At 48.6% G+C, this 21,781-nt stretch overlaps 2 protein-coding genes and 1 non-coding gene across 11 annotated transcripts in view; 1 reads left to right on the top strand and 2 right to left on the bottom strand.

Moving 5' to 3' along the window:
• Nucleotides 1-19,892, top strand: part of YPEL1 (yippee like 1) — a 26,129-nt gene extending 6,237 nt beyond the window's left edge. For 2 of the 6 annotated variants that reach the window (XM_025474942.3, XM_049101910.1), the window contains exons 2-6: nt 12,367-12,649; nt 14,896-14,939; nt 15,829-15,937; nt 16,821-16,871; nt 17,086-19,892. In XM_025474942.3, coding sequence (XP_025330727.1) covers nt 12,533-12,649; nt 14,896-14,939; nt 15,829-15,937; nt 16,821-16,871; nt 17,086-17,175 — 411 coding nt within the window. In that variant the 5' untranslated portion in view covers nt 12,367-12,532 and the 3' untranslated portion in view covers nt 17,176-19,892. Of the gene's footprint in view, nt 1-7,077; nt 7,097-10,844; nt 10,864-12,366; nt 12,650-14,895; nt 14,940-15,828; nt 16,092-16,820; nt 16,872-17,085 lie in introns of those variants that run through there. The other 4 variants (XM_049101911.1, XM_049101912.1, XM_025474944.3 and 1 more) reach the window with 4 other exon arrangements.
• TRNAK-CUU (transfer RNA lysine (anticodon CUU)) lies at nt 9,246-9,318 on the bottom strand. Its single transcript has one exon. It is a non-coding gene; the product is annotated as a tRNA-Lys (tRNA).
• Nucleotides 19,540-21,781, bottom strand: part of PPIL2 (peptidylprolyl isomerase like 2) — a 26,441-nt gene continuing 24,199 nt past the window's right edge. Inside the window, exons 20-21 of one of the 4 annotated variants that reach the window (XM_049101904.1) lie at nt 21,661-21,763; nt 19,540-21,390 (exon numbers count right to left, since the gene is read on the bottom strand). In XM_049101904.1, the coding sequence (XP_048957861.1) occupies nt 21,667-21,763 (97 nt within the window). In that variant the 3' untranslated portion in view covers nt 19,540-21,390; nt 21,661-21,666. Of the gene's footprint in view, nt 21,764-21,781 lie in introns of all 4 variants that reach the window. The other 3 variants (XM_025474940.3, XM_025474941.3, XM_035706286.2) reach the window with 3 other exon arrangements.

The following is a 21,781-nucleotide window of genomic DNA, read 5'->3' as shown; positions in this document are numbered from 1 at the left end:
ACACAACATGACACTCTTCTCAGTGACCACGAATCCAGGCCTGGCCGTGGCTCTGCCAGGAACCCCTTGGCGGGGTGGTGACAGGCGAGGAGGTCAGGACAGAGATGGTGAGACATGTGGGTGAGACATGTGTGCGGGAGGCACCCTTCTGCCTTCAAAGGGTTGCCCATGAGGGCTGAGCACAGATGAGGCTTGGTAGAGGTGCCAGGAGCCCACAAGCAGGGCCTTCTGGATGCTGGTGGCATCTCAGGCTGAGGACACCGGGGGGGTGGGGTGCAAGAGCCACCTGAGGAGGTGGAAGGGCCTGCATCCGTGCCACTGAGCAATTCAAAACCAAAGTCCTTGGCAGGTTGCCACTCTGAAAGGCATTTTCTCATACAAAGAGAATTGTGTGCAAGCTAAAACTGAGAGGTGTACCCCGTTCTTATTATGAATAAAAGTGAAATCACTTTTTAAAATTTTTTTTTTTATTTTTTAAATGTTTTATTTATTCCTGAGAGACACACACACAGAGAGAGAGGCAGAGACACAGGCAGAGGGAGAAGCAGGCTCCATGCAGGGAGCCTGACGCGGCACTCGATCCCGGGACCTCAGGATCACACCTTGGGCCGAAGGCAGGCACTAGACCGCTGAGCCACCCAGGGATCCCCTCACTTTTTTTTTTTTTTAAAGATTTTATTTATTGGGATCCCTGGGTGGCGCAGTGGTTTGACGCCTGCCTCTGACCCAGGGTGCGATCCTGGAGACCCGGGATCGAATCCCACGTCGGGCTCCCGATGCATGGAGCCTGCTTCTCCCTCTGCCTATGTCTCTGCCTCCCTCTCTCTCTGTGACTATCATAAATAAAAAAAAATTAAAAAAAAAAAAAAAGATTTTATTTATTTATTCATGAGAGACAGAGGCAGAGGGAGAAGCAGTCTCCATGCAGGGAGCCCAACGCAGCACTCAATCCCAAGATCACAGGATCCCAAGATCACACCCTGGGCCAAAAGAAGATGCTCAACCGCTGAGCCACCCAGGCAGCCCGTGATTAAAAAAAGTGATTTAAAAAAGTGATTACTTTTTTAAAGTAATCTGAACACCCGGCGCAGGGCCCGAACTCACAACCCCGAGATCAAGAGTCCCACGCCCTGCCGCCCGAGCCAGCCAGGCGCCCCGGGATCACCTGCTCCGAGGCTGGCTCACCCAGCCAGGGGAGCATGGGACTCTCCATCTCAGGGTTGGGAGTTCAAGGGTGGAGCCCGTTTAAAAAAAAAAAAAGGCGAGGTTCCTTGCTTCCTTCTGGGCCGTCCCTGATGGGGGGCAGGGGACACGTGTGCACTGCGACTTCTGCGCGGCCAGCATGGGTCGGGCTGGGAAGTGGGGGCCTGCCGGGGGGATCACCCAAACGGTCCCTCATCCCCAGGAGCTGCCTCCACGACCTCCCTCAGCATGGGAGGGGCACCAGGGTCCAACTTCATAGAGTGCCCAGCAGCTTGGGGCAACAGAGAATCCCTGGTGAAACGCAGTGGGCCTCACGGTGGCTTAAAAGGTTAGGGTTCGGGGCAGCCGTCCTAGAGTCCCGGGATCGAGTCCCATGTCGGGCTCCCTGCATGGGGCCTGCTTCTCCCCCTGCCTGTGTCTCTGCCTCTCTCTCTCTCTCTGCGTTTCTAACAAATAAATAAAATCTTAAAAGAAAAAAAAAAAAAGGTAAAGGTTCTGGGAATCCCTGATGGGGACTGTCTAATATACTCAGACTTCTTTAGAAGTCCCTTACTACTCGGTTGAGAAGACCTTTAGTGGGGAAAGAAACCGCTTCATTTTGGAGGATGGATGTGTAGACGGGGCGGGTGGGGATGGGGGCGGTGTCCCTTGTAGGGAATCTTCCTCTGCAGTATTCTCACTAGCTGATTTTCTCTGTCGGGAAATGGGACGAACCATTAGTTTTTGTTTATGGTATAAAATAGGATCCAGCTTTTTCTTGTCCTACCGTTGGGCGTCTCTAACATCCAGCCCCATTTTGGGGAGCCTCTCCTTCCCAGTGAGCTGGCCCTGGTGTTGTCTCTGCATAGGCCTGTTTCTGGTCTCTTTCAGGTCCCGTCACCCTGTGTCCCTGCCCGTGCCAGCACCGCTCTGTCTCGATGCCAGTGGCAAATGGCAGGACTTGGGTAGAGCACACGCTTCCTTGGCGCTCTCCAAGAGCGTCCTCATGAGTTTTGACCTTTGATGCAAAGGGCCTCAGGACGCACCACCCTAAAAGATGTCACCATGGCATATTGCATACCTTAAGCTGGAGGCAGTTGAGAAGATGACAGAGGAGGGCCACCTTGACCTCCCCATTGCCCCCGCTTCCTGCCACAGGTCTTCAGACACCAGGAGGAGGGAGCACCAGAGACAGGGAGTCTGGAGCCAAGAATTCTGCACAAACCTTGTTAAACCTACCCTGTCTTTCTAGTTACTTCTTCACCATGGACTGACTGCCCCCTAGGCCAAAGCCCTCTACCTTGTCCGTTCTTCACAGTGTCTTTGTCTAAAGGGTAGGAAAGCTTCCTGCTCTGCTGCTGCTGCTTTGGGTCTTCATTCTCTAGTGAAGGCCCCAGGGACACGTAAACGTTCAGTAAAATCTGTGTGTCCTGCTGCTGCTAATCTGTCTTGGCCAATTTAGTTTTCAGACCCAGCCGGGGACCCCCAGAGGGTTGAGGAAAATTTGTCCCTCCTGGAAGTAGACACTTCCAGGATAAGTTTGAGAATCCAATCCCTCTGCCTCTCACTGGCTCCCTGACTTGCATATGCGTGCGCGCACACACACACACACACCCCAATACATCTTTCTGTATTTTGATTTGAATTACGTTTAATTTAAAAATTACTTTGGGGGAACGCCTGGCTGGCTCAGGCAGTAGAGCGCTCTCCTCTTGATCTTGAAGTCACAAGTTTGAGCCCCATGTTGAGTGTAGAAATTACTTAAATAAAATTTAGGGGCACCTGAGTGGGTCATTTGGTTAAGCATCCAACTCTTGGTTTTGGCTCAGATCATGATCTCTGGGTTATGGGATCAATCCCACTTTGGGCTCCATGCTCAGCATGGAGTCTACTTGAGATTCTCTTTCTCTCCCTCTCCCTCTCCCCCACTCCCTCCCATCTCCCTCTGCCTCTCCCCCTGCTTGCTTTCATAAATAAAAATCTTTAAAAACGAATAAATGAAATTAAAAAATTAAAAATTACTTTGGGAAGAATTCACATGTTTACAGTGTCTTCCGGTCCTGATCTTGGTACGTCTCCATTTATTCAGGTATTCCTCATTGTCTTTCAGAATTTTACACTCTTCTCTGTAGAGGTGTTTCAGGTCTCTGAATTTATTCTCAGATACTTTGGGTTGTTAACACTGTTGTATATAAGTGTCTGTTTTCCACTCTAATCTTAATGCCTTGTTGCCTTGCTGAGATGGCTGGTACTTCTAGGGCTGCGGGAAGGCGGTGGTGTCCAGATTCATTCCTGCTCTCAAAGAGAATGTTTTCAGAGTCTTATCGTTAAGCATTATGTTCACTGTGGGTTGTTAGTTTCATTTTTATAGATGTCTCCTAACAGATAAGGAAGTTCCCTTTTATTCTTAGTCTGCACGGAAGGTTGTTAAAATTGTGAATGGACGTTTAATTTTGTCAAATACTTTCTCTGCATCTATTGAGATAAACAGATTGAAAGAATAATAGGCGGCACATTTTATTAACTACATTTCCTAGCATTAAATGATTTTGTATTCCTGTGATAATGTAAACCTAATTGTATTTTATTATCCTTTTAAAATAGTATTAGATTTTGTTTGGTGAAGTGATTTAGGGTACTTGCATCTTGGTGCATGAGAAGAAAATTAAAGTGAATTTCATTTTTGCACTGCCCTGATCAAGGTTTGGTTCAGGTTAAACTAGCTGGTTCATTCCCATTTCTTTAATGTTTTTCAGGTCACTCAGATTTGCTGTTTCTTCCTGAGTCCTCTTTTTCATTTATCTTTCTTCCAGGAATTTGTTTGTGTGGTTTACATTTTAAAATATATTAAATTGATCACAACATCCTCTTACCCATAAATCTCATCCAAAGAAAGTGATATCCCATTTCCATTTCTGCCAGGTTATTACTTATATCCCTCTTCTCCCCCTCTGTCCCCAATCAGTGGAACAAAACTTTATCAATTTTATTAGTCTTTTCCAAGAACAAACTTTTGGCTCTGTTGATCCTTTTTGTATATCCATGTTTTTCTTGTCTGCTGCATTACATTTTTTCCTGTTGATTTACTTCCTCATATTTTCTTTGGGTTGTTCCTCTGTTACTTTTTTAACTTCTAAAGATGGGTGTTTACTGTTGGTGGGAGTGCAAGCTGGTGCAGCCACTCCGGAAAACCGTATGGAGGTTCCTCAAAAGTTGAAAATAGAGCTACCCTACGACTTAGCAATTGCACTACTAGTTGTTTACCCCAAAAATAAACTGTAGTGATCTGAAGGGGCACCTGCACCCCGGTGTTTATAGCAGCAATGTCCACAATAGCCAAACTATGGAAAGAGCCCAGATGTCCATCCAGAGATGAATGGATAAAAAAGATGTGGTGTGTACGTACACACACACATACACACACACATACACACACACACACACACACACGCTGGAATACTATTCAGCCATCAAAAAAGGAAATCTTGCCATTTACAATGACATGGATGGAACTAGAGGGTGTTATGCTAAGTGAAATAAGTCAGAGAAACACAATTATCATATGATCTCACTTGCATGTGGAATCTAAGAAATATAACAGAGGATCATAGAGGAAGAGGGGAAAAAATAAAACAAGATGAAATCAGAGAGAGAGAATAACCATAAGAGACTCTCTCTCTTTTTTTTTTTTTTTTTTTTTAAGAGGCTCTTAATCATAGGAAACAAACTGAGGATTGCTGGAGGGGATGTGGGGAGGGAAGGGGTAACTGGGTGATGGGCATTGAGGAAGGCACCTGATGTGATGAGCACTGCATGTTATATAACACTGATGAATCACTGACCTCTGTCTCTGAAACTAATAATATATGTTAATTAATAGATTTTAAATTAAAAAAAAATCTCTGGGGGAAAAAAGTCAACCTTAAAAAAAAATCATCCAGCAAAATTCCCTTTGTTGCCATTATGCATCCACACCCACTTTGCTCCTCCGCCCTCCAGCCCACTTCCTAACCCTGGCATCCTCTAATCGGTTCACCATTTCCATGATTTTATCACTTCAAGAATATTATATAAATGGAATAATGTAGTACGTCACCTTTGGGGGTTGGCTTTTTTATTTTTATCTTTTTACTTAGCATAAGCCTCTGAAGATTCCTAAAGGAATCTTTACGGTTGTTGGGTATGTTAATAGTTTGCTCCTTTTTACAGCTGGGTGGTAGGTACTCCAGGGTATGGACGTACCACTGTTTGTTGAACTGTTCACATATTGGTGGACATCTGGCTTGTTTCCGGCTATTATGAATAAAGCTGCTGTGAACATGAAAAATAAAGAGGAGTATTTAAGGGCGCCTGGGTGGCCCGGTCGATTAAGTGTCTGCCTTTGGCTCAGGTTATGATTCCGGGGTCCTGGGATCGAGCCCCACCTCAGGCTCCCTGCTCAGTCTGGAATCTTTCTCCCTCTCCTGCCGCTCCTCCTCCCCCCAACTTGGGCTCTCTTTCTTGCTCTCTCTCCCAAATAAATGAATAAATAATAAAATCTTTAAGATGCCTGGGTGACTCAGTCAGTTAAGCATCTGCCTTCAGCTCAGGTCATGATCCAAGGTCCTAGGATCAAGCCTTACATTGGACTCGCTGCTCAGCCCCACATCGGGCTCCCAAGCCTGCTTCTCCCTCTCCCTCTGACACTGCCTGTGCTTGTGCTTACGCGCTCTTTCTCTGTAAAAGAAATAAATAAAATCTTAAATAAATCTTTTTTAAAAAGGGTGTTTAGCTCATTAATTCCACCTGTCATATTTTCTAATATACATCCTATAAGATTATACATTTCCTTTTTTTAAATTTTATTTATTTTTTTACATTTCCTTTTAAGAACTAGAAAGTAATTATTTTATTATTGTTCATAATATTAATAAAAACATCTTTTAATTTCCATTATTCTTAGACCCATGTGTATATAGAAGTACATTCCTTTTCTCTCCTCAGACTATGCTTTTTTAAAAATCAGAGAATAATCGACAGATAGTATCCTATTAATTTCAGCTGTAGGGATCCCTGGGTGGCTCAGCAGTTAAGCACCTGCCTTCGGCGCAGGGCGTGATCCTGGAGTCCTGGGATCGAGACCCATCTCAGGCTCCCTGCATGGAGCCTGCTTCTCCCTCTGCCTGTGTCTCTGCCTCTCTCTGTGTGTGTGTGTCTTGTGAATGAATGAATAAAATCTTTAAAACAAAATTTCAACTGTACATCTTCTTGATTGGATAGTTTCATACATTATGAAATGATCCCCACCACAAATCTAGTTATCCTCTGCCCCCATACAAAGTTATTATAAAGTTACTGACCATATTCTCTATGGGTACATTATATCCCTGTGACTTCTTTTATAACTAGAAGTTCATACCTCGTAATCCCCTTTGCCTATTTTGCCCATCTCCCAACCCCTGCCCCCTCTGGTAACCAACCATTTGTTTTCTGTATCTGTGAGTCTGTTTCTGTTTTTTTTTTTTTTCTTTTCATTTTTTTTGCTTAGATTCTACATACAAGCGAGATTGTATGGTATTTATCTTTCTCTGACTTATTTCACCTAGTGCAGTACTGTTGATGCTGATCCATGTATGATTTCATGGTGAGATGGTAAGATTTCATTCTTTTTTATGACTGCATAGTATTCGGTTATATATATGTACCACATCTTTATTCATCTATCGATGGACCCTTGGGCATCGCTTCCCTTTTCTCCACACCCTTGCCAATGCTTGTTATTTTTTGTCTCTTTGATAATAGGCGATCTAACAGGTGTGAGGTAATAGCTCATTGTAGTTTTGATCTGTATTCCCCAGATGATGAGTGATGTTGAGTCAGCCATCTTCTCTTGTGTCTGTTGACCATCTGGATGTCTTCTTTGGAAGAATGTCTGGTAAAGTCCTCTGCCCATTTTTCTTTAAAGATTTTATTAACTTACTCATGAGAGACACGAGAGAAAGAGGCAGAGACACAGGCAGAGGGAGAAGCAGGCTCCATGCAGGGAGCCCAATGTGGGACTCGATCCCGGGACTAGAGGATCACACCCTGGGCCAAAGGCAGGTGCTTAACCACTGAGCCACCCAGGTGTCCTTGCCCATGTATTTTTAAGTAGGCTCCATACCCATCGTGGGGCTCAAACCCATGACCCCAAGATCAAGAGTCACACACTCTACCAACGGAGCCAGCCAGGCACCCCCCATTTTTAATCAGGTTGTTTTTAAGTTGTGTTTTAAGTCCTGGGGCATCTGTTTGGCTCAGTTGAGCCTTTGGCTTGGGTCATGATCCCAGGGTCCTGGGATCAAGTCCTCCCAGCTCAGCGGGGAGGCTGCTTTACCCTGCCCTTCTCCCCCTGTTTGTGTGCACTTGCGCTCTCGCTCTCTGTCTCTCTCTGTCAAATAAATAGATAAAATCTTTTTTAAAAAGTTACGTTAAAAAAAAAGTTACATTAAAAAAAAAGTTACGTTAAGTCCTTTGTATATTTTGGATATTAACTGCTTATCAGATGTGTGATTTGCAAGTATATTCTCGCATTACATAGGTGGTCTTTTGTTGATGGTTTCTTCTGCTGTGGCAAAACTTTTTGGTTTGATGTAATCCCATTTATTTTCTGTTGCCCTTGTCTGAGGAGACTGGTCCAAGAAGCATATTGCTAAGAATGATATCAAAGAGCTTACTGCCTATGGTTTCTTTGAGTTTGACAGTTTGGGGTCTTACATTCAAGTCTTTAATCCATTTTGAATTTATTTTTGTGTATGATGTAAGACGGGTCCAGTTTCATTCTTTTGCATATAGCTAACCACTGTTGCCAAGACCCTTTATTGAAGAGACTCATCATATATTCTTGCCTCCATTGTCCTAGATTGACCGAACCTGTAGGAGTTTTGTTCTGGACTCTGTTCATTCCATTGATCGTTTTTGCACCAGTACCATACTGCTTTGATTACTATAGCTTTGTAGTACAGTTTAAAATTAGGCACTGTGATACCTCCAACTTTGTTCCTCTTTCTCAAGATTGCTTTGGCGATTTGGGGTCTCTTGGATTTTATACAAATTTTAGGATTCTTTGTTCTATAAAAATGCCATTGGTATTTTGTTAGGGATTGCATTGAATCTATAGATTGCTTTGGGTAGTATGAGAATTTTATTTATTTATTTTATTATTTTTTTTCTTTTAGTATGAGTATTTTAACAGTATTCTTCAAATCCATGAGGACAGACTATCTTCCCATTTATTTGTGTGGAAGTATATTTCTGAATTTCTAAGCATATGAAGATTTTTTTCTTGGTTTCGTATTGATTTTTTTTTCTTATTGATTTCTAACTTAAGTGTATTGTGGGCAGAGATTATACTGTGTTTCCAATACTTGGAAGTTGGTTGAGACTTGTTGTACGGTTGTCTTTTGTAAATGTTTGTGTGCTTCTTTTTTTTTAAGATTTATTTATTTATTCATGAGAGACACAGAGAAGCAGAGACACAGGCAGAGGGAGAAGCAGGCTCCATGCAGGGAGCCCGATGCAGGGTTCAATCCTAGACCTTGAGATCACAACCTGAGCCAAAGGCAGACGCTCAACCACCGAGCCACCCAGGCGTCCCTGTTTGCATGCTCTAAATGAATGTGAATTCTGCAGTTCTTAGATAGAGTTTTCTCAATGTCTTTTAGGTCCAATTTGTTCATCACATTGTGCACATCCTCTCTGCCTGTAATCATTTGCATTCTATCAGTCACTGAAAGGCATAATAAAATATAAATATATTTATACTGTGCTATATTTTAGGTCTATTATAAATATGTAATGTCTACCCTATTTATATGCTATAATCAGTAATCCTATTCTTTTTTTTTTGAAGATTTTATTTATTTATTCATGATAGACATAGAGAGAGAGGCAGAGACACAGGCAGAGGGAGAAGCAGGCTCCATGCAGGGAGCCCGACATGGGACTCGATCCCGGGACTCCGGATCACACCCTGGGCCAAAGGCAGGCACAAAACCGCTGAGCCACCCAGGGATCCCCCTATTCTTTTTTTAAATTGAGCTTTATGCCCAATATGGGGCTTGAACTCATGACCCTGAGATCAAGAGTCACATGCTCTACCAACTGAGCCAGCTGAGCATCCCCAGTAACCTTATTCTTTTCTTTTTTTTTTTTTATGATAGTCACAGAGAGAGAGAGAGGCAGAGACACAGGCAGAGGGAGAAGCAGGCTCCATGCACCGGGAGCCCGATGTGGGATTCGATCCCAGGTCTCCAGGATCGCGCCCTGGGCCAAAGGCAGGCACCAAACCACTGCGCCACCCAGGGATCCCCCCCAGTAACCTTATTCTGATTAAAGGTTTATCTGTTTCTCCTTGCAGTTATGTCAGTGTTTGATTTATATATTTTGATTATTAGGTAGTAAGATTTACTATTTGTCTCTCTGCTATTTTTATCATTACAAAATAGCCCATTTTTCTATCTAGTAAAGCCTTCTCTTAAATATTATTTAAGGAAAATGTTAATATATTTATGTGATTATTCTTTTATTATTTGCATATTATATCTTTTTCTATCCTTTTATTACTCTTTTTTTTTTAGAGTAATCTCTACGTCCAACATGGGCTTTAAGCCCACAACCCTAACATCAAGAATCACATGTTCTACAGACTGAACCAGCCAGATTCCCAATCTTTTTACTACTTTAACTTCTTTATTGTGAATTGCATACATATGAAAAATACATAAAACAAATACATTTTTAGCAAATAATTATAAACCATATTCTGTATTGCCACCACCCAGGTTTCTAGCCTTCTCTTTCAGCCACTCTTTGTCTTTACTTTAAGGTGTGGCTCCTGTAGATTATATCTAGGTGGATTTTGTCTTCTGTCCAGTCCAGAAACCTTAAACTCTTGGATTTAGTCCGTTTATAATTAATATAAGCATTGATATATTTGGGCTTAAATTGTCCTTCCTTAAAAAAAAAATCGTCCTTCCTTTGTGCGTCTTTTTTTTTTCTGTCCTCTTCTTTATATCATATTTCTTTTCCTCTCCTTTCTTGCCTTTTTTTTTTTTAAGTAAACTATGCCTAAATGGGGCTTGAACTCACAACACTGAGATCAAAAGATGCATGCTCCACCAACTGAGCCAGCCAGAGGCCCCCTTTCTTACCTCCTTTTATTTTTTTAAATTATTTTATTTATCCATTCATGAGAGACAGAGAGAGAGGCAGAGACATGGGCAGAGGGAGAAGCAGGCTCCATGCAGGGAGCCTGATGTGGGACTCGATCCCGGGACTCCAGGATCACGCCCTGGGCAAAAGGCAGGCACCAAACCACTGAACCACCCAGGGATCCCTCTTGCCTCCTTTTAGACTGACATTTTATCATTCACTGATACACTCCTTTGTAGTTCTGGAAGTTACACAGGTTTTGTTGTGATTTTGATAAAACTTCTATAAAAACAACGCTACTTTACCAGAATCTGAAGCTTAACCAATACTTATATCTACTTTTTTGACTAATACAAGGACTCCAGAAATTTTTCATCAAAGCTGTGTTATCGTGGTCATGTAGTACAGTCATATCTTTTCTTTTTCAGGGTTCAGGGAAAGGCAGAAGGAGAGAGAGAGAGAGAGAGAATCCTAAGCAGATTTGGCTTCATGTCCAGTGCAGAGTCTGAGGTGGGGCTCAGTCATACAACTCTAAGATTCCACCTGAGTGGAAATCAAGAACTGGACACTCAAAAAAAAAAAAAAAAAAAGAAAAAAGGAACTGGACACAACCGACAGAGCCACCCCAGGCGCTCCACACAGTCCTATCTTTTTAAAGCGCTACAAGATCCTGCTGTCCTGTTTACCCACGGACTTACCATCTTCTTTACTCACTCTTCCTTTTTTTTTCCTCTGATGTTTACATAGTGGTGTTTTGCTTTTGTCTGGAGCACATCCTTGTGCTTCCTTTAGTGATATTTTACTGAAGTCAAACTTAGTTGTCTGAAAATGTCATTCCGGAGTTCTTGATAGATATTTTCACTGGATGTAGAATTCTGGAAGAGCCATTATATCTTCCAGGATCTTAAAGGTACCTTTCCCGACAGCCTTCTGGATTCTGTTGTCTTACTTAGGAACTTGCTCTGTTGAAAGCAAGTATCCCTTTCTGGATACTTCTCAGACTTTTATTTCTCTTTCTTTGGTATTCTGCAGGTGCCCTGCCCCGCTCTTGTCTCCCTTTACCTTCTGTAAATCTAAATACGTGTCTGGGCCTTTGTTGTCATTTGCAGGAAATCGAGCCACATCCATGTCAGGAACACTTTCCCCTATGTTTTCATCTAGGAGGTTATAGTCTTCATTCTTACATTGTGGTATTTGATCCATGTTGAGTTAATTTCTGTATATGGTGTTAAATAATGGTCCCACTTCATTTTTTGCCTGTGGAAATCCAGTTGTCACAGCACCAGCACCGTTTTTTGAAAGGTCTGACCTTTCCCCCACTGAATCATCTTGGTTCCCTTTTTGAGAATCATTTGACCCTGTAAAGTGTTTATTTCTGGATTGATATCTAACTTCTTAATGATTAATTAAACTGGATCCATCATGCATATTCATAAATGTCATAGTGCTTTGAGTCACTAATTCCATGATCTGGGACAAGATGTATGCAGCACTGCTAGGGCCTCACTCAGGTGGCAGGCTTGTTGGCTGCTTTTTCTTTATGTTTCTGAAGCCACACGTGGCATAAAATGTACTTAATCAGATGTTTTTCTCAAATTATTTATATGTGAAAGAAGTCCACTTGCCACTCTCAACTACCATTAGAATGGTGGAGGGGTGCCTGGGTGGCTCAGCAGTTGAGCATCTGCCTTCGGCTCAGGTCATGATCCTGGAGTCCCGGGATCGAGTCCCTCATCAGGCTCCCCGCGGGGAGCCTGCTTCTCCCTCTGCCTGCGTCTCTGCCTCTCTCTCTTTCTCTGTGTCTCTCATGAATAAATAAGTAAAATCTTAAAAGAACAAAAAAGAGAATGGTGGAACAGTGAGGAGGATTCTTTTATGTCTAATATTAAAGAATTAGATCTTCTAGCTCTGCACCCCCTGCCCTATTCCTCAAAACCCACACATCCTAAATACACCTCCTTGAAGTATTTCATTCCCTCCATAACCCACCGCTTTGTCTTGATTCGTTGACAGGTTGTGACGTTTTTCTCTCGGCCCAGCTGTGTGGACCGTGCCACACGCCCTCCGAACAACAACGGCTCTTGCGTGCATATTTCAGTGTTTCTTTTGTCAGAGAATCCAGCAGAGCCGCAATTCGTCCAGGGCCAGCCCTGAGCTGAGCGAGGAGTGCCCAGCCGAGATGGTGAAGATGACAAAATCCAAAACTTTCCAAGCTTATCTGCCAAACTGTCACCGAACGTACAGCTGTGTCCACTGCAGAGCCCACCTGGCCAACCACGATGAGCTGATCTCCAAGGCAAGTGGTTTGTGTCTGGAAAATGACGCCATCCGCTTAACGATGATCGTACCTAATTAGTAGGTGGACATTTAACCTTCCTGGGTTGGTTGTGTCCTAGAAGTCTAGAGCCTTCTGGGCCGCACTGATGACAGTTTTGTGTGTGACTGAGTGTGACTGCACCGTGATCTCGGTGTGATGTTGGGCGTGGTATTTGCACAGAGGTGGGTTTCGGAGGACTAGGCAGCCGGGACAGAAGACCACAAAAAGCAAGGTGAGTAGGTTACTCGTCAGAGCAGCAAGGCCAGCGTAAAGCCAAGACACACTGAAGTCTAGAAAAACACAAGGAGGTCTAGAAAATCTGTGGAAATAGTTTGGTAATGAGGAAATTAAAAAATGTTAAAGGCTCAGAGTGGCTAAGAAGAAAACAGGCCATCTTGGGGGTTTGGGGGAAAATTGGATCATTCAGAAGAACCCCTGGGAGGGCTGCTGTGGACCGGGCCATACAGTGGCTCTGGGCACCCTGCGCAGAGTGAAAAGAACAGCCCGATTCGTGATTGTTAAGTTGCGTCCTTTTTTGGTGGTATGTGAGGGGCTGTGATCAGCCTCCCGTGAGCATCTAAGACCATCCAAACACAGTAGATGAGCGAGCATTCCCTCGGGAAAGGGGGACAGCTCTCTCCCACCCGCCCTCGTGGTCATGACGGCCCCCCCCCAACCCCCCATTCTCACGGGTCTGCCTTCCTGGGCTGTGTGGGTCCCTCGCACCTTCAGAAGCAAAGTCTGTCAGGAGGTTGTGCCTTTTCAGGAATCTCTGCTTTGGCTTCTTGTTTTACTCAGGAGAACACTTATCCACTTGGGTTTTAGTTTTTTTTTAAGATTTATTTATTTATTTATTCATGAGAGACACAGAGAGAGACACAGGCAGAAGGAGAAGCAGGCTCCACGCAGGGAGCCTGGCATGGGACTCGATCCCAGGACTCCAGGATCACGCCCTGGGCCAAAAGCAGGCGCCAAACTGCTGAGCCACCCAGGGATCCCCTATATTTTATTTTTTTTAAAGACTTATTTATTTATTCATGAGAGACACAGAGAGAGAGGCAGAGACACGGGCAGAGGGAGAAGCAGGCTCCGTGCAGGGAGCCCGATGGGGACTCGATCCCGGGCCTCCAGGATCAGGCCCTGGGCTGAAGGCGGAGCTAAACCACTGGGCCACCCGGGCGCCCCTCCACTTGGGTTGTGACTAGGTCATAGTGGCGGTTGTCTCATTTCTGCTCATCATGTAAAGTGGACTCGGTGACACAGGCAGGGCCTCTCGCCCCCTGCCGGCCCCCCTGCCGCTCACGGTACCCGCTCTCTTGGTTGCCTTCCGAGGCGGGCTCTGGGCGGCCCGGCAGGCACAGCCGCTCGGGGCCCCCGGACGCAGCCGTGTGGCTCGGTGACCTCCCTGAGCAGGTGTCGGCCTTGGGCGCCGCCACGGTCTTCGTTCTGAAGCGAGCCCACGAGGATCCGTGATGTGGTGGGCCGAAAGGGATTCCAGATGCTTCTTTGAACGAGCCTCGAAAGCCATTAAGCTGTTTTCTAATTACCTGAAGAGCAGAGGCCTGCTAGGTGGAAATCGCCCTGACCTTAACCCAGCGCCTCAGGATGAAAGTCCTGCTGAGAACCTAAGTGCCCCGGGGCGCCTGGTGCTCAGGGCCGAGCACCTGCCTCCAGCTCAGGGCGTGATCCCGGGTCTGGGGGGGTCTGGGGATCGAGTCCCGCATCGGGCTCCCTGCACAGAGCCTGCTTCTCCCTCTGCCGGTGTCTCTGCCTCTCTCTGCGTGTCTCTCATGAATAAATAAATACATAAATCTCTTTTTTTATAAAAATATTTTATTTATATATTTGAGAGACAGAGTAAGAGCCAGAGAGATCACAGAGGGAGAGGCAGACTCGCTGTGGAGCAGGGAGCCCGGTGCAGGTCCCAGGACCCTGAGATCACGACCTGAGCCGAAGGCAGACTTAACCCACTGAGCCATCCAAGCGCCCCTGTAATATTCCTAATTCCAGCAAGCCACTTAAAAGGAAAATCCTTTGTGGGGTGCAGGGTCCCAGAGGCCTGTGGTCACTGCCCCCCCCGAGCACTGCTCAGAACTGCTCCACGAGGCGGCCCCTCTACTCGCGTTGGGTTCCGTGACCTGAAACGGTCTTGCCACCTTCATCACCAAGTGCAGAACTTTTCATTTTGCCACAATAAATCTGTTACAACTTTTTCTTCTTTGCAGTCTTTTCAGGGAAGTCAGGGACGAGCCTACCTCTTCAATTCTGTGTGAGTACTGCTGCCAATGGCCTTGAGGCGTGCTGTGTTCATGGTCAGGTCACGTACTGCTTCCACGCTCGGGCGCTTAACAACTCAGCCGAGCGTGTGGCTAGAGTCCCCGGTGCGCTAGGATGAGCCAGTATTTTTTGGTTTTTTGGTTTTTTTGTTTTTAATTTTTATTTATTTATGATAGTCACAGAGAAAGAGAGAGAGAGAGAGGCAGAGACACAGGCAGAGGGAGAAGCAGGCTCCATGCACCGGGAGCCCGACGTGGGATTCGATCCCGGGTCTCCAGGATCGTGCCCTGGGCCAAAGGCAGGCGCCAAACCGCTGCGCCACCCAGGGATCCCCATTTTTTTTTTTTTAAAGATTTTCTTTATTTATTCATGAGAGACAGAGAGAGAGAGAGACACAGAGAGAGAGAGGCAGAGACACAGGCAGAGGGAGAAGCGGGCTCCATGCAGGGAGCCTGACGTGGGCTCGATCCTGGGACTCCAGGATCAGGCCCTGGGCTGAAGGCGGCGCTAACCTGCTGGCCCCCGCCCCCCACTCCGGGCTGCCCCGAGCCAGTGTTTTCATATGATCTTAAGGAATTCTCCTCTCTCAGTCCGAGGGTTTCGGGGTTCGGGGAAGGGCTGCTCTTGCACGCAGTGTGGCCTTGACCCATTTGTGGGGCGGGGGGGGTGTTGATTTTAACTGCGCTCCACACAGCAGAACTGGGGTCACCGCCCGCGGGGAAATCCAGCTGTTCCTTCTCACGGAGGGGGGTGGGCAGGGGCGGGGAGGCAGGGGATTGAGCTCTGGTGCCTGTGGTGACCGGTTGCTGGAGGAAGAACCACCCGGGCTGGAGGTGGCGGCGGCTGTAACCGCGTCCCCAGCGCTGCCCTCTCCCCTGCAGGGTGAACGTGGGCTGCGGCCCCGCGGAGGAGAGGGTCCTTCTCACTGGGCTGCACGCGGTCGCAGACATCTACTGTGAAAACTGCAAGACCACGCTCGGGTGGAAATACGTGAGTACCCGGCCCCGCGGCGACCGCACGGACTTCGCTGCGGTAACCAGACACGGTACAGACGGAAACAAAATTTGCAAAGGAGTTAAGACCTCCCACTGGAAGCCTCAAAGAATCCGTGTCTTGAAATAGAATTTCTTTTGAGCCAGTTAAAGATGATGTCATACCTGGGCGCACCCGGGGCAGGGGGGTGACAGCCTGGCTGGATGGGGGCGGGGAGGGCCAGGCGACCCCGCCCTGCACACCTCCGCCCTCTGAGGGTCCCTTGGAATGGGGGCCGTGTCCCACTCGTGCAGAGGACACTCACTGGCTGGCCGGGCCCAGGGTGGCTGGTGACTTTACTCTGTGGTAGTGACGACCGCAGACCCCGTGTGGCCCCCACCGAGGCCTGCCCCCCCCCACCCCACCGACCCCCACAGTGGGCTTAGCCCCAGGGCAGCTTCTGCCCCCACCCCATGCCCTGCTCCCGTTGTCCCCACCCCTCCTGCTGACCTCAGATTTGTCCCTGGCACCCTGGCCGCGTGGGTGTGGCCGCCTTGGCGCAGTGGCCCTTGGCAGCCGCGCTGATCAGCCCGGGCAAGGCCACCCGTGCTCCCTCTTTCTGGAATTCCCGGTGGTTCTTCTTGCCCTATTGCCCATCACACATGAGGAGACTCGGCCGCCAGTGTGGAGATGGGCCCAGGGGGCCTGCGTGCCGCCCCCGGCCCCATTCCCTTCCTCCCTCACTGCCCATCCCCGGGGGGGGGGGGCCTTCTCTCCCCCCCCCCCCCCCCCCCCCCCCGGCATCTGGAACCATCCCCAGGGCGCCCGGGAGAGTTGCCTTCGCCTGCCTCCTACCTGCAGCCCCTGCGGGGAGTACCTCGCTCCTCCTCCTTCCCCCCAGATTCCCCTGCGCACGTGGACGCTCAGGAACAAGCTGGCACTACCCTTCCCCGTGAGTTCACCTGTAAGGCAGTGACGCGTGGCGGGGGACTGCCCTGCCCCTGCCCCGTGGGGGCTTGTCACCCAGACAGCGCCCCCCTCCACCCTGGGACACCTGGCGAGACTTCATACCACACGCTTATTTTCTTTGCCAAGAGTGTAATGAAGTTGAAAAGTGAAGTCAATCCTGCCCTGAAACCTTCTTTCTACTTTTTTTCTTTTTCAAGGAACATGCCTTTGAGAGCAGTCAGAAATATAAAGAAGGAAAATTTATTATTGAGCTTGCCCACATGATCAAAGACAATGGTTGGGAGTAAAGTGAAAACTTTGTTCTCTTCTGAATACTATTTTGTGAGAGACTGTAAATGTAACGGAGACGTAGGAGCATCCTGGATGACAGTATTTCTTGAACTTGAACCTTGCGGGCTGGCCTGTCCCGGCCGATCCGGTGGTAAGGTGTCCCTCCAGCCTCCGTCCTGTTCACGTACATGGCTGTTTCTGAAATGTTTCCGTGACCTTTTTCTAACTTCTCAAGTTCTAGAGAAAGAATTAACCGACTGATGACTTAACCGCCTAGTTAATACCTTCTTCTAAGCTATGCCTTTAAGATGGAGTTTGGCTGCGCTCTTTCATGTCTGATAGAAAACCAAACCGAATTTCCATGGACCACAGGGTTAAGGGCTTTTCAGAGCGAGTTCACTCCCCTCTTTTGGAGTGAGGATACTATAGGCCACTTTTTTTTTTTTTTTAATTCGTGAAACTACAGATGGGTTATTCCGCTTGCAGATGAGCTGTGAAAGCATAGTGCTCATGTAGGAATCTTCCAGAAACAGTCAAGTCAAAAAAAAAAAAAAAAAAAAGCCAAGGGACCTTTTTTTTTTTAAAGCCTTGTTCAAAACTAGAAGACCCCATTGATCACATTTTAGATAATAAGCTATAAATAGAGAAATATGTCTGATGGAACATCTTGTTTATTTAAGCCAATAGCTTCCTTAGCTAGAAAGCGAGAGCGTTAGCAGAGACTGTTCCAGGGGGCCGCAGGTGCACACGTGCGGGGGGCTGCAGCCGGGCAGGGCTCTGGAAGCGGGGCTCCTGTGTCCGCCGCTGACGGGGTGGTCCACGCAGAGTTTAACGCACTGGACCGAGTCCGATCGGATCTCCTTTTCTACTCTGATGTACTTGAAGAAAAAGAATTACTCTTGCATACGAAAGAGGCCAGACCAGCGGGATGAACTTCCAAACTTGAGATTTGGGAGATGGTTTTAAAATTTTTTCAGGAAAGGTTAAACTTCCAAAACAGTTAAACTTTATAAGTTGAAATGGGTCTCCTGCGCCCCACTGATTCTGTCCCTTGAGCTGACGCAGAGGGGACCTGGGCCGTCTCCTACGTCCTGTGTCTCCACCACGTACTTTAAGTTCCAACCCACCTGTGCCTCTGCAAGGGGAGGGCACTCTGCAGGGTTTTGGCCGATTTTCAGAGAACAGAGGCCCAAACCCGTTCCCAGTTAAGTTTTGGTTTTCGATGTTCTGGCCTGACTGCGGCCGCTGGGCCCGGCCTGCTGCCCCAGGGCCTGGGAGAGCCCGGAGAGCCCGGTGCGGGGGGCAGTGCCCGGGGCAGGAAAGGGCCCAGGGAGGCGGGGAGGGAAGGGCCGCGGCGCCCGGGTCCCTGCGGAGCGCCCCTTCCAGGCCGCCGTGGGCCGCGCCTCTGCCTCGGGTGGAAGGCGGGCAGGTGGGGCCATGCGGCGCCGGCCGGACGGGGACAGCTTAGCGTCGAGCCCCCGAGCGCCCGGCCCGTCCTGGTACAGCTTCCCCAGCCCGCGCCCCGGTGTCCAAGGTCACGCTGAGCCGCGGCCTTCGGGGCGCTCCGGCCACCGCGCGGGTCCCCCCCAGCTGGCACTCAAGCACCTCCGTCCTCAGCGCCCCTTCGCCGCGGAGCGTGTACCCGTCGCTGCAAACCTCGCCTAAACCCACCTTCGCCGCCTCGGCTCCTCGCCCGCCGCGGGACAGGGCCGCGTCCCGACGCCCCGCCGGCTCCTCCCGGAAACCGAGGGCGCTCCGAGGTCTTCTGAGCGAGCCGTGTACATACTGAACTCCTATTTAAAGCTTTTGTATGTTCTGGGCAAGTTTACTGCTCCTCTGATTTGAGCACTTTGGTTTTTGTATTGTCTTTTGTGATGGCATTGAAACATTTGTACCAGTGGTCTTAGGCCTTCTTTTGTACTTTTTGGTTTTTTTTGTTTTTGGTAACTGATACCAACGAAAACTCAACACTTTTTTTGTTGTTGGTCTTCCGAAAAATCAAAATCGAAGCTCCTTTCGAAACCAAATGAACAGACCGTGAGCTGGCTCCAGGGAAGGACATTCTCGAGACCACAACCAGATATGCTGGTGGAGTGTTGGAATGTTCCACCCTTTTAAATCCCTAAACAGTAAATATCATCCTGTGTCTTTTATTTAAATTATTTAAAGTATTTTTGTCCTTGAAGAATGGGGAGGGGATGCCAGGACCATAAATGCATTTAACTTAAAACTATGTAGTGTTTTCTGGCGCAGCACATCTGCTTTAGAAGCGTGGTTTAGTTTTGTTGCCGTTTTATATCTACATATATATATAGTATTTTTGTACCTTAACACTTATTCTTGATGGCATCTGTCAGATACTAGGCGAGATCAGACATGGGAATTTTTCCAAAAGTCCTTTAATTTACCTGGTGACCTCACCAGGTACTTACAAAATCTGAGTGGTTTTAATATCTAGAAAACTAAATTCCAGAACAACCTACAGAAATGTAAACCCTTGTTTGTCAAAGACCCTTGGGTGGATCTGCAGCCAGGGTGGCCCGGGCCTGCCTGGGGCCAGGTGAGTGTGGCCACTGGGCGCAGCTGGAGGGACGGACAGATGGACAGCAGTCCGAAGGTTTGCCCCTTTGAGCAGGACTGCCAAGCTCACGTGCACAAGCCTCCTTCAGCCTCCATGTCCAGCCCTCCGTCCTCTGTGTCTGTGTGAGGTTGAACAATAAAGCTTCCAATGTCAGACCTGTCCTTCTCAGTCGCACGTCCTGTCCCGGGCACTCTGCTCTCGGCCGACAGCCCCGGCTTCCTGCTGGGAGTGTTGGGTCAGGGTCTCCGAGCTCCTGTGGTGGCTCTGGTCTGGTCACCTGGGCTCCCCCTCCCCCAAAGGCTGCAGGGGAAGCCTTCTGGGACACCCCCTCTCCAGGGCCTCTGCCCGCACCCAGAGCCACCAGCAACTACTTGGTGGCCTGCAAGTGTGTTCACTTGGCTGTCACCACACGCAGCCCTCTCCTCCTGGGTGAACCCGGATCTTGGAGGCATTTTGGGCACAGACACTGGGACACAAGCGTTTCGCCAGCTATCAGATGTCTGGATGTAGCCGGGAGGGGTCGTGATGAGGTTGTGAAGAAGAGGGCCAGGCCTGGCCATGGGCACAGAGGGCTGAGTGGTCACCGTAGAGCCCCAGGCCCTGGCTGCACTCACAGGTAGGGTATGCAGAGGGCACGGTGCGTGGGGGGCACAGACCTTGTTCTCACACGGAGGCGAGCCACTGACTGCTGGGAAGCAAAATGCCAACAGGCTGACGAGCTCTGGGAAGGTGACCCAGATGGCATCTGTGTGGGTGTGTGCAAGGGACTTGAACAGAGGCAGGCGAGACAAGGCGTGGGTCTGGGGTTTCAGCATCCAAGATGGGAAAAAGCAGAGCCCAGGTAAATTCTGGAGCCACTACTGACACTCACTGATGGATTTGAGGTTTGGGCGAGGGGAAGAACCGGGGACAGAGCCTCAGAACGATAGTGTGACAAGCTGGAGGGGGTTGTGGCCGATGCTGACTCGAGGACTAGGTCTTGGGAGTGGGGGTGAGGGGTGGACAGCTATCCCCACGCTCCTGTAGAGGTGCTTTGGGAAGGCCGAGGTAGTGGTGTCAGTGTCGAGAACGTGGAAGCCATGCAGGCACACGCTCCAGAATGAACAGTTAGTGAGAAAGGGCAGGCAAGCAAGTGCTAAGTTTTTTTTTTTAAGACATAGAAAAATAAAAAGGGAAGGGATTTTTTAAGTCCAGAAACGCTGGTGAGGCTGGTCTGGAAGCCCTAGTGCTAGGGCGAGGGGTCAAGTGTTTGAGCCAAGGAGGGACCCTGAGGGTGGAAGGGGGGTCACGCCAGCTGGGCAGGGCCTTCGGCGCATCCATCAGTAGCAGCAGGAACCGGACAGCTGCTCCACGGGCGCTCCTGTGCCTGTCCTGAGGCAGAGAGGCAGGAAGTCCTGGGTGCAGCCCACACCTGGGCTGGCCAGAGCAGGCCCACGGGGAACATGGCTGTGACCACCCAGAGTCCCTGCTGGGTGGGTGGCCAGGCCCCAGTGAGTCCAGGCAAGAGGCAGCAGAAGAGGTTTTAGAAACTAATGGCAAGGCTCCCATGCAGGGTCCTCAAGCCACTGGCAGCGAGAGCCCCCCAAGGTGTGTCAGCGGAGCGCAGAGCCTGCCCCGAGTCCCCAGGTCGGAAGGTCCGGGGTTTGCGATTCTGTGTGTGTAACCAGGTCCCAGGTGATACACTGAGTACAGTCCCTGAGACGACGACAGCCGGGGTGGGGGAGGGTGGGAAAGCCAGAGTCGGGGGCCCTCCTCGCCCACACTGCTGGCTGGTCTGCGGGCCACAGGAAGGGGGCCTCAGGCAACAAGCAAGAGCTTTAGCGAGGTGTCGTCAGACGGGCAGGTGACGAGGCAGGAAACGCGGGGTTGTGGACACAGGCCCCCGGCCCCCAGACCCCCCCGGGGATCCAGAGGGGCAGACCTGCTGCTACCATGAGCTGAAGTCCCCAAAGCCTCGGCTGGGCTTCTTCTTGGCCACAGGCACAGCTGTACTGGTTGAGGGCTCTTCCTCTGCTACACGTTTCCTGGAAAGAGAAGGATCA

Source organism: Canis lupus, chromosome 26 (assembly GCF_003254725.2).
Source record: "Canis lupus dingo isolate Sandy chromosome 26, ASM325472v2, whole genome shotgun sequence".
NCBI classification, from domain to species: domain Eukaryota; kingdom Metazoa; phylum Chordata; class Mammalia; order Carnivora; family Canidae; genus Canis; species Canis lupus.
Note: the sequence above shows the minus strand (reverse complement) of the source record. Positions and strands in the feature narration are given on the sequence as shown.